The sequence below is a fragment of the Oncorhynchus keta genome, chromosome 2 (assembly GCF_023373465.1).
Source record: "Oncorhynchus keta strain PuntledgeMale-10-30-2019 chromosome 2, Oket_V2, whole genome shotgun sequence".
NCBI classification, from domain to species: Eukaryota; Metazoa; Chordata; class Actinopteri; order Salmoniformes; family Salmonidae; genus Oncorhynchus; species Oncorhynchus keta.
In genome coordinates this window covers 29,654,002-29,666,118 of record NC_068422.1, presented here as the reverse complement: position 1 = coordinate 29,666,118, position 12,117 = coordinate 29,654,002, and the positions used below count along the sequence as shown (strand labels likewise).

Genomic DNA, 12,117 nt, shown 5'->3' with positions numbered 1-12,117 from the left:
GTCAGGTCATTACACTATACTTATATGTCCAAGTGATGTGTTGGAAGCAAACATGATAAATCACAATGTTGGATTGTATCAGTCAACTCCCATCACCCCACATCCTCTCCATGAGCAACAGAATGCAATGTCCCTTATTGTAATGAGTATGACCCAATTATGGGCCTGAAGGTTACTGCTGGTCACTGACTCTGGAAAGATGACTACGCCTATTAAACAGCAGCTATCCAACCATGTTGACACAAGTTGCGTAATTTTATACATAAGGAGTATGAAATAATGTGTGACTGTGAAAACATTTTTTTTTACTTTTTCTGGATGACTTTCAGTATTTCAGTCAGGGGTTGTAAAACGTTAAACATCAGATAATCAGGCAACCAATGAAACTGTCAGGGTAGAGGTGGCGTCAAATGCTCCTCGACCAATTGGAGTCTTTAAAACGACGTCTGAACAAGAACTCAGCAGCAGGCTTAGTTAGGTAAGCAGAATCATTATCATCACGAGTAGAGCTGAATTAACGTTCGCCCGAAGAAGCTATCTCAGCTTTGTGCGCCTTTTTTATACATTGTAACGATTCTCTTCATTCTACGCTTTAAATGATGTATTCGATGCCAGTTGATAGCAATTTGTGTGCATCTTTGATAGTAGCCTATGCTATCCTAGCGTTGCACCCGGAAATCGAGCACGCACATTAACTTGATGTTAAAGTTGCTCGATTCCTTGGTGGGATGAACGAGGATGCCCGTGTTTGTCATGTTAATTGAATAGCTATCTGTCCTCTTTCTAGCACAGATCTCATCTCAACACGGCGTGTTCACTACAGACTCCCACAGCAGAAATGACAGCGACGGAGACGAGAAACTCCAACAAGCAACAAAACAGAGATGCTGTGGTGGCAGAAACGTCTACGAGAGATGATGTTTTTGATTATAGCTATAAAGCAAAAGAGGGCCCTAAACCGCGGATGCGATTGGTGTGGAGAAACGTCATATTAATGGTTTTATTACATGCTGGAGCGCTTTACGGACTGATGCTCGTGCCCTCCACCTCGGCCTTAACTCTGGCCTGGAGTAAGTATCCCCATTTACCTAATGTGCCATTTTATTTGCCTTTTTATTTTTATTTTTTTATCGGGGTTTTACGCTATTGTTAGTTGTTTGACTGCGCAAGATATTTTATCTGGTCGACATGAGAAAACAGAATGTGGTGAATCTGGGTGATGCGCTTGGTGGCGTTACACCGACATGTTGCTTGCCCTCTGAGAATGGTGTTGAATTTTGGTAAGTCTATTTTGAGGAACACCCACGTAATATTTTTTCCATGGAAATAATAAACACATTCATACTATAGGACCTAATGAGTTCTCTCGTCATATGTAACGGAATATGTAGCCTAAAAGTTAACACCAGGGTTTCACAACCTTGGTTCTGCCCCCCACCCAGGTGCACGTTTTAGTTTTTGCTCTAACTCAACGCATCTGATTCAAATAATCTAAGCTTGATGAGTTGGTTATTTGAATCAACTGCGTAGTGCTAGGGCAAAAACCAAAACGTGCACGGGGGCAGGACCAAGTTTGGGAAATCTGAGCTACACCATTATCACCTGATCATCACACCATGCATGCACCTATCAACTGAAGCGCTTATAGGCAGGCAACTGTGGTGCAGAGAGCGAACGAGACGTTTTGGATTGCTTGGTCTGAGGTAGCCCAAAGGCCGGCAGATGGCGATATTGGGTCGTTTTGGTCTTACCGTCCAAGCGCATTGTATGCAGCTGGCAACAAAAGTGTGCAACTGCCGTCCACATTTCGGGGTGTTCCTGTATGTTGGCTTTCCTCCATCTTTTGGATGTAAAATGAGACTCAATATCACCATCTACTGGCCTTTGGGCTAGCCTTGAGGCACCTCTGTTCAATGTTTCTTAATCAGAAAATAGCTACACCAATCTGTTTGCTTGTTTCGACCGAGACGATATATGTGCAGTTTTTTTGCAGAAGAATAGCCGGAATAGGTAGTTGGACAGATGACGCTTGACTTGGATTATACAGAACGACCCAAACTTTGTTTCCCCTGTTGCATAACCCCCCTGTCTGTGTGTGCAATGCTGAACTGCATATTATTTCACTGGGTGAGACAAAGAACAATTGCCATTCCAATAGACATTCCATTGTGAGAGGCTGCATGGCACCAAAACAGAATATCTTTGCTGCCTGGGCTGTTCGTCGGCCCAGAGTTCTCACATCCTAAGCAGCCTTGTCTGGCTACACACAGAAACGCATTCAATAATTTTTACAACAACCCTGAGAGTAGAGTAGACATGCATACCTACTCCCACTGCCAGCTCCCAACAGAAATGACTCACGACAGCAACAAGTCGGGGATGGGATATGATGTCCCCCTGTATCTACTGGGAGTCAAATCTGTGCTTGACCTGATTCTGTGCATGTGAGTGTCAAACATGGGTGTCTATTTATCTTTCTCAACCTATCCCTCTTGCTCCCCCCCGTAGCTGTTGTGTGCTTCTTGCTCAGTGCCCTGGGTATAACTGCGGGGGCCCACCGCCTCTGGAGTCACAAGTCCTACAAGGCCTCCACCCCTCTGCGAGTCTTCCTGGCCCTTGCCAACTCCATGGCCTTCCAGGTAAACAAATGAAATCTCTGAATTTAATCATCTTTATTGACCTCAAGAGAATTGTATTTGTAACCTGCATAGGATACATACCGTGGGTATCATACAGTGCATTTGGAAAGTATTCCGATCCCTTGATTTTCTCCATTGTGTTACAGCCTTATTTCTCAAACTACCCATAATGACAAAGCAAGAACAGGTTTAGACAAAAAAAAAATGGGGGGTGTAATTAAGACATTTTTGAATGAGGCTGCAATGTAACAAGCGGGGAAAAGTAAAGGGGTCTGAATACATTCCAAATGCACTGTATCAAGCATCTGAGTAAGAATGCCAATCTAGGATCAGGTTCTCCCTGTCCATGTAGACTCATTTTATTGTGATCTAAAAGGCGAAACTCATCCTAAATCAGCACGTCTACTTTGAAACACTTTATACATGCGGCCCCAGATTCCCTCACCATGGGTCTCGTGTACTACTGTATAGAGTACTATAGAGCTGGGACAATAAACAGATTTGTCACAAACCATACCGCTCACTTATCGCGGGCATTTTTCTGTTATCATTGATTACGGTACGTCGCCTATACTAGAGAAATGTGAAATTTTGAAATTAACTAATTTTGCTAATATGGGTGAGACAATTGATGGCTACAACCTTCAAAGTAGTGTGTGTATAAATGTATATATTTTTTTCTCCCCATTTCACCCAGCTGTACTACTTACTGTACATGCTGTTAGTGTTGGATATAGTGTCTCCTAAACAACCACATTTCTATTTCCTCCAGAATGACATTTACGAGTGGGCGAGGGACCACCGAGTTCACCACAAGTACTCCGAGACGGATGCGGACCCCCACAATGCACTGCGGGGCTTCTTCTTCGCTCACATTGGCTGGCTGCTCGTCCGCAAGCACCCTGACGTGATCGAGAAGGGAAAGAAGCTGGAGCTGACGGACCTGAAGGCAGATAAAGTCGTCATGTTCCAGAGAAAGTAAGAAGAGAAGGGTCTCTGCCCTGTCTAGTCCTTCATATCTGATGTCTTCTCCTATATGCCATTTTAGCAGACTCTTTTATCGAAAGTGGCTTATAGAGCATGTATACATTTTCGGATGGGTGGACCCAGCGTAAACCGAAATCTTGATGTTGCAAGCCCCATGCTCTACCAATTGAGCCACACAATACGATGTTATCTGTTGGTATATGGTAAAACGTTTCTTGCCTACATATAGTAGCAGTCATTAGTGGGGGGGACTTATCTTTCCTTTAATGGTAGTATTTTTAAAGGTTGGTCCTATATATGAATGGCGCTATATACAGGTCGTGCCAGATCAATGTGCAGAGGTAGGAGGTAGATATGTACGTAAAGGCAGGGTAAAGTGACTAGGCATCAGGTTTAATAATGAGTAAAAATAAAGAACGGGTAGCAGCAGTATATGTGGGTTATGTGTCTATACACTCAGTGGACAGTTTATTAGGTACACCCATCTAGTACTGGGTTGGACCCCCCCCCACTGCCAAAATAGCCTGAATTATTCAGGGCATGGATTCTACAAGGTGTCACGTTAAGTTGCTCAATTGGTATCAAGGGACCCTACGTGTGCCAGGAAAACATTCCCCACACCACCACCAGCCTGTACCATTGTCCGCAGGCAAGATGGGGCCATGGACTCATGCGGCTCACACCAAATCTTGACTCTGCCATCCCCCTGACAGACTGTGAAACCCTGGCTTAGGTCACTCATTTAGCCCATTTTTTAAAAACTTTCAGTTGAACAGTAGCTGGATGCCCATTTGCCTGCTTTAAATAGCAAGCCACGGCCACGTGACTCACTGTCTGAAGGAGCGAACCATTTTCGTGAATGGGATGGTGTTCCAAATCAACTGGCCACTGAGTCTATATTCTTGTGTGGATAGTCCATGCAAGATGGGGTCGATGCAAATAGCAATGATGTGTCATTGTGTTTTGCGTTTCACATCTACCATCAGTTATGCCACCGGATAAAAGACAGCGCCATCTTAGACACCTATTTGCATTCTGGAGAAGTTGAACAAACCTCCATTGGCAGTAGCATGCACAGAATGTGCCACAAAGGGGCAATCTTAAGTCATTGTACACTTGAAAGAGCTCTGTATAAAATCCAATCCACCATATAAACCAACGGTTATAGAACTACTGGCACATCACGTTTTGGACTGCATGTGCCTGGTGATCAGATGACATTGAGTTTTGCATTTCCTCTATACCATCAGCTATGCCACTGGACATAAGATCAATGTCTTATCACTGCAATAATCAAGCAACCAAATCCGGTGTGTTCCACATCATTGTACATATGTTCCACGAGACTTGCACAAGTGACTTGACAATATTGAGATGTAATTTTAATAGATTTTCCATGCGTGACTATCTAAAGTAAACTAAACTCTGAGTGCTCCACACTTGTATTGAACAAGTCCCGCACACTGAAGCTCCCAATTCACCGCTTTTTTGACAATGTTTCCGTCCGAAACGGCTCTTCGTCAGATCAGTGTTCACATCCCAAATCACCTCACATGACCATTGTGGACATGATGCATGGTGGGTGTTAAAAACAAACGAAACAAAAAAAACATTTGCATATCACTAATAATTAAATAACAATGTAATGGTTCCAGAACATAATATATATTTACAAAATGACCAAGTGGGTAACCGGGAAGGCAAGACAAATCAAAGTAAAGTAACATTCAGGTAAGAAATGGTCTGATATCAAACTCTTGAGACATTGAATCTAATACAATTCTCTTCTCAATAATAGATGATCAGTATCTCTGTCCCTCCTAGGAGTCTTAACATGTTTGATGCCAATGTATTTTAGTGCTCATGTTGTGACAAGCATCCATGAAATGCCCAGCCACAGGGTTTCTCTGGTCAAGGGTCCTGATATTACTCCTGTGTTCTGCTTTCCTTGTTTTCAGAGCTTGTTTTATTTTTCCACAATATCATGGACCACAAATGCATTTGATCAGGGATATCACATTTTGTGGAACATGTAATGATGCCCTTAATCTTAATGGCCTTGCCCGTAATGGGGTGAATGGACATTGTGCATTTGTTCGTGAAGTTACACGGGGTGCATCCGCCACATCTATAAGTTACCTTCCGGCACGTTGTCTAGAAAGGTACTGCTTGGCACTGGTGGAAGATCAGACCTCGCCAACATTTGGCTGATGTTGGGGGTGCGTCTGAAGACGACCCGCGGGGGTTCTTTTAAATGTTTTTTCCAGTTGTGGATCAGTGCTCAAGATGTACCAGATTTATTTTTTTTATATAATATGGTCAATGTTTACCAAGTGGGGGGTACTGAAGAAAGCATTGGTCAGGATGGCGGAGAGGTTTGGGCGTGAGGCTGTAATCTTGGGTCATTTAAAAAACAACATTCCCTTGCGTCATGCAGCCATTCCTCTGGGTAACCCCACTGTCTGAAATGCTTCTCCAGATGGTCGGTTTGTTTGACAGTCACTAGTATGCTCTCCATATTTGAGTTTTTCTGGGTCAGTTATTGACGTGTGCGGTTGTAATCGCACCACTTGTGTATTCTCATGTATTCCACCCAGTTGCTCAGCTAATAAGAGCCATCAGATCGAATGAGCATTTGTTTGTAATTTTGCACCACTGGTCACAAATTCCCCTAGAATCCAGAAGGCACCCACAATCAGCAGAGACCAAGGCCTTGTGGGATCAATTTCTTGCGCAAATAGTTGCTCAAAGTGACAGCGTGGAGATGCAGATGTCTCTGTCATGGGAGTTTCAGTCTCTCTTGTAGTGATTCTGTATCAACATGGTTATCAAACAGTCTTGTCATAATACGGGCATAGTCTTCAGTTGTGAATTCAAATGTCTTACGGCGGTTAACATCCTCTTCAATTGGATTTGCCATCTCTGGTCGACAACGTTTCCATCTGAAACGGCTCTTTGTCAGATCAAACACACTGAGTGTTCACATCCCAAAATATCCACATTTCCCCTCATGCATGCTCCACACGTGTCATTTGGGGAAAAAACATCTAATCAACAATGGCATTTGTATTTTCTTCCAATTATTGACTTTTTCTCAACTGCCAGCAGTTTGGCGCCAAAGCATTTATAATGGAGACATAGTAACATAAATCTGAGGGTGGCAGGTTTGAATCCCTGTTCACCGTGTCAGCTCAGTCTGTGGCTTCAGCAAGGCACTTAACCCCAATTGTTCCAGGGTTGCTGTTGGTAATGGCACACCCTGTCATTTTAATTTACATAAATTCACTGAAAGCCCACACTATCACACTGTTATATTAACAGTATTGCACTTTTCATGTCACTTACTTTTAGCCAGCTAATAGCATTACCAATCAAGCAGCAGCATGGACTAAATGTTCAAATCCGGTTGCTTCAGTATTGTTTTGCTGTGACATTACTAGATCAAATTTAAGATCCTACATCTATAGGTTGTGGTGTCCATGATGACGCTGGCTGACTGATCTATTGATAAGAGCTGCCATCTCTGCCAGGGCCCCGATTGGTCCATACCCACACAAAGTACAGTGACTGGCTTGCCATTTCTCAGCAGGCAGTGGGTACTCAGACGTAGCACCACAGAAATTGGTCATTTTTTAACATTTTGGTGGAAGACTAAATCAGCTGAATAGAATTCTTCAAAACATGTACTTTTTTTGGTACTGAACTAGGTGTGACCTTCCATGGTTTAGTAACTCTGTTTATGAATATAGGTGCTTGGGGTGGTGTTCACTTCCCCAGCTTTAGTAACTTAAATTTAATTTAGATTCAACATAACAATGCTTCCAGTTCTACTTACAAAGCTACTTTTGTTTGACTCATATAAATTCCAATACTAATCTTACCCACCCACCCCAAAAATGAATGGTGGAGCTCTATAGATTTTCTTTGTATTTGACACACACCAAACCAATGTCTCCTCATCTCTCCCCTCTCTGTCCCCTCTAGGTACTACAAGCTCTCTGTGGTTCTGCTGTGTTTCCTGGTGCCCATGTGGGTTCCCTGGTACCTGTGGGGTGAGTCCCTGTGGGTGTGCTACTTCATCCCGGTCCTCATGCGGTACACCCTGGTGCTGAACGCTACCTGGCTGGTCAACTCTGCAGCTCACATGTGGGGCAACCGACCCTATGACCATAACATCAACCCCAGTGAGAACCGTTTCGTGGCCTTCAGTGCCATCGGTAAGGATCTGACTTTAAAAAATATATATTTTAAGGGGGGGATATGTCTGGAGCACTACTATTGTCCAGAGCCTTGCACTCTATTGGAGAAGGCTGTTAGCCATTTTGGACAAAGCCAATATGCCATTTTGTGACCCACCACCACACTTGTACTGTAGCCTTCCCAAAACAGCTGATGCAGCCTGGATGGTGTAGTGAGGCGGAACTCTCTAATCCAGTGGCCTGTGTTTACTTTGTGCAAGAGATCCTGCTGTTTGTGTGAAATCAGAGCTTCAGTCTGACTGATTGCATGTTCTACTATAAACTCTCGTCTGTATAGCTGCCTGTTTGTCAGCTGTGAAAATCATCATGTTTTAGTTGAATAGCTTAAAACGAGTGGGACTTGTCATTTTTACATTTGAGTCATTTAGCAGACTCTAATCTAGAGTGTTTTATGGTAGTGAGTGCATACAGTTGTGCTTCTTTCATACTTATTTTACCATGGCGCGATGTCTCAGCCTACAGTGTGTATCTCACAAAGTGTTGGTTTCATGAGTTGAAATGTTTGCACAGTTTATTTCTCTAAATTGTGTGCACAAATTAGTTTACACCCCTGTTAGTGAGCGCTTCTCCTTTACCAAGATAATCCATCCACCTGACAGGTGTGGCATGTCAAGAAGCTGATTTAAACAGCATGATTATTACACAGGTGCACCTAGTGCTGGAGACAATAAAAGGCCATTCTAAAATGTGAAGTTTTGTCACACAACCGGTCTCAAGTTGTCAAGGGCATGCAATAGGCATTCTGACTAGGAAGGTCCACCAGAGCTGTTGCCAGATAATTTAATTTATTTTCTCTACCATAAGCCACCAACATTTGAGTACTTGGCAGTATGTATGCCCAACAGGCCTCACAACTGCAGACCATGTCTATGGTGTCATGTGGGTGAGCAGTTTGCTGATGTCAAAGTTGTGAACAGAGTGCCCCATGGTGGGGGTATGGGCAGGCATGAGCTATGAATAAACTAACACAATTGTATTTTATCAATGGCAATTTGAATCCAGCGATACCATGAGATCCCGAGGCCCAATTTATAAAAAATAAAAAAAATAACTATCTGTGACCAACAGTTGCCTCTCTGTATTCCCAGTCATGTGTAATCCATAGATTAGGGTCTAATGAATTATTTTTTTCAATTGACTGATTTCCTTATGAACTGTAACTCAGTAAAAAAAATCTATGAAATGGTTGTTTTTATATTTTCAATCTATAAATGAATAAGTCTCGGACATGCAACACTTGACTTAGGGCTGCTGTAGTTTGTGCAGGTTTTTGAGTGCTCTGGTTCAAGTTGGAGACTTAACTTTGAATCATGTATTTGAATGCTTGACTGGAAGAAAATGTTGCACGCAGCAGCCCTCCAGGACTCAAGTTAGCCATCCATATTGTAGCACTTTTCAGACACCGTGCTTTAGTTTACATCGATTATGGTGATCGGATTGTTTTGAATCCTATTAATAAAAGTAAGTTGCATAGATGCACACCTATAGTATTACCAGGTGCATGGGGTAAAGGGGGGTTCCAGCTCTTTTTTTTTTTCTTTCACAATCTAGTCTTTGCTGTCACCTGTGAATGGCTATTGGTTCATGGTTTTAACCTGACTTTCCTGTCCCCTTGTATCCTTCCTGCCAGGCGAGGGCTTCCACAACTACCACCACACCTTCCCCTTTGACTATGCCACCAGTGAGTTTGGCATTAAGATGAACATCACCACTGCCTTCATAGACCTCATGTGCTTTCTGGGCCTGGCCAAGGACTGCAAGAGGGTGTCCCACGAACTCGTTTCGGCCCGCGCCCAGCGAACAGGTGACGGCAGCCACAAGACTGGCTGAGTAATGTTGTCTCAAACAGTTACGGACTTGATGCGACCGATGCCAGATACGGTAAAACAGGCTAAACCAATGAAAGAAAGAATGTAGCTGTAGTAAATTGCAGTATTGATGATGGAGTTAGTAGTGCTGCAGTTAGTAGTTGATCAAACCATGGTCCATTGATGTCTGCTTCTGTGTTATGAGTTAAAAACCTATACTTGAGTTCTTCAGACTAATATTGGCTTTAAAATCGGTCCTAGACCTTTCAGTAAAGTGTTTTTTCTTTTTTTTTTTTTATGAATGATGCGTGAGGTGACTAAGCAAAGTGATCTAATGGCCTGGCTAAGCTAGGTATGTTAGCACAGAGATTTAAAGAGTAAGTCACTATTGGTGGAAAAAACTGAAGTGTGTGTGTGGCGGAGATAGACGCTGTAATGCATGACACTATTATACCAACCAAACTACCTGCCTGTGCCATCTGCACCAACAATGAAGATGGTAGGACATTAACCTCTAATTTATTCATGAGCTATTATTAATTAACCCTCTGTGGCACTTGAAATTGTGAATAAAGTTTGAGGTTTCTTCACATTTTAGGCTAAGTAGGTGAAATTTGTTTTGATAATGTGTCGATTTCAATTTGGGCTGAATGATTCTGACACATGGATCCAAATCTTTATATCAGTCACGCTTTGTTGACATTCATTCACTAAGCGTGGAGTAAAAATTCTTAAATCCTTGGAAGTCCACCTTTTGTCAAAAGTTTACATTTATGTTTAAGATGAAATTTAAGTTTTATAATTGAACATGATTTGCTTTTTATTAAGCCACCCTACTTCAGTCTTATTTTACTATAAGCTGCTGTGTTGAAACAGCCCTACTTACTTCTAAGTCAACATACTGTTGAGCTGTCATTGTATACCAGACCATATTCCATAGAGGCTGGTGTAGAAGTGCAGTTATGTGGCAGCGTTGCATATTATTGCACCAATTGACTCCTCCTGTCCAAGTTGCTCTTCACATGAGATTATTTCCTCTTGTAGAAGAGGATGAAGGTATCAGATTTCAAATTGCACATATTCCCTGTATAGTGCATTACTGTTGACCAGGGCCCATTGTGGGCTCTGGCCAAAAGTAGTGCACTGTATATGGAGTCAGGTTCCATTTGGGATGTACATAAGGTCTCTTCATTTGTATAACACGATTTATACCTCTGGATATTTTGTGGGGGCAATGGTGCCTGTGACTACAGTCGGATGGTCAAACAGAAGCCTGGTTGGGTTTTTTCCATCCTGCTTCAGACACTTCTGCACTGAAACGTAGTTAAAACGCAAACTCTGATCAGTCTTTATACAAAATAATACTTGTTTGTATTTATTTTTTACTCTTACTGCAGCTGAAGTTAAAAGCGTTAGGGACTTCTGTCTCCCTCCAATAGGACAAGTTGAAAGAGGCTGAGAGCATTTGTGTAGGTGTCGTCTCTCGGTATCTTGAATTAAATTTAGTCGACTCTCGCCCACTTAGTAGACGTGGACATGTCTAGATAAAGATGGATGCGACAGGGGAGGTAAAGGACAAGCCAATGGTTTAGCTAATTTTGTTGTACATCAATTGTAAGTTAACACTCTGGGGGTGGGGCTATAGGAATTCTACTTCTGAGTACTGAGGGGAAAAAATGGCATTTTGAATATTTGATTTGGAGCTGTGGTTGAGTTATTTTAATGACTTAATAGCTAGCTATATGGGAGAGAGAGTAATGGGAATAACTTATTTAACTCGAAAGTAAAAGGAAAGACCATGTTCTTTGCATCCTTGGGATATTCTGTATAGTATCAGATTCTGAGGGATTAATGACACATTTTTGCATAATGGTTAAACAAATGTGTTTGGCTCTGAAGAAAATAAGATTCCAGATTAGTTACAAACTCATGAAATTGTCATTTGTCACACTTTGGTCTACCTTTCTCAGTGCAATTATTTTGTGCAGTGTTAACTTCTTGAAGTCTGAATGCCTTAAAAAAACTGCAGCATTTTTTTTCTAAGAATGTTCTACCCACTGTATGTACCGTAAATAAACCAAATTTTCTACATGTTGAAAAGCATGTCCTGCTGTCTGTTTGTTGTAATTCTGTAATCTCTCCATTTTTAATTGAATAAAAGACAAGTCATTGTATTATTTACTCGTCCTTTCACTTTTGCATCAATGTCTACAATTTTCTGCAAAGTGACTGGGGTGTAGTCATTAGTGCACACCATAAATGTTTTGCAACAACTTTTTTTTGACATTCAAGTTAGTTCCCTGTTTGATTCCAAGTGAATACACCCGTGGTGATATTGAGGTGGTCAGCTGTGTATGCAGTGTTTATTCTCTCCATTAATATGAAATAATTTCAAGGAAAAGCATTGCAGCTATCATAGAAAGC

At 42.0% G+C, this 12,117-nt stretch overlaps 1 protein-coding gene across 6 annotated transcripts; it reads left to right on the top strand.

Moving 5' to 3' along the window:
- Nucleotides 1–363: 363 nt before the first annotated feature.
- LOC118398946 (acyl-CoA desaturase-like) lies at nt 364–11,867 on the top strand. Of its 6 annotated transcripts, none has more exons than XM_035794742.2 (6): nt 364–478; nt 788–1,070; nt 2,509–2,639; nt 3,412–3,617; nt 7,611–7,843; nt 9,516–11,867. In XM_035794742.2, exons 2-6 carry the CDS (start codon nt 839–841, stop codon nt 9,713–9,715), a joined length of 1,002 nt encoding a protein of 333 aa, XP_035650635.1. In that variant the 5' UTR covers nt 364–478; nt 788–838; the 3' UTR covers nt 9,716–11,867. The 6 variants fall into 6 exon arrangements, with proteins under 6 accessions (XP_035650635.1, XP_035650613.1, XP_035650622.1 ...); XM_035794720.2 differs by having other exon boundaries at nt 396–478; nt 793–1,070; XM_035794729.2 differs by having other exon boundaries at nt 469–547; nt 793–1,070.
- The last annotated feature ends 250 nt before the right edge of the window (nt 11,868–12,117 follow it).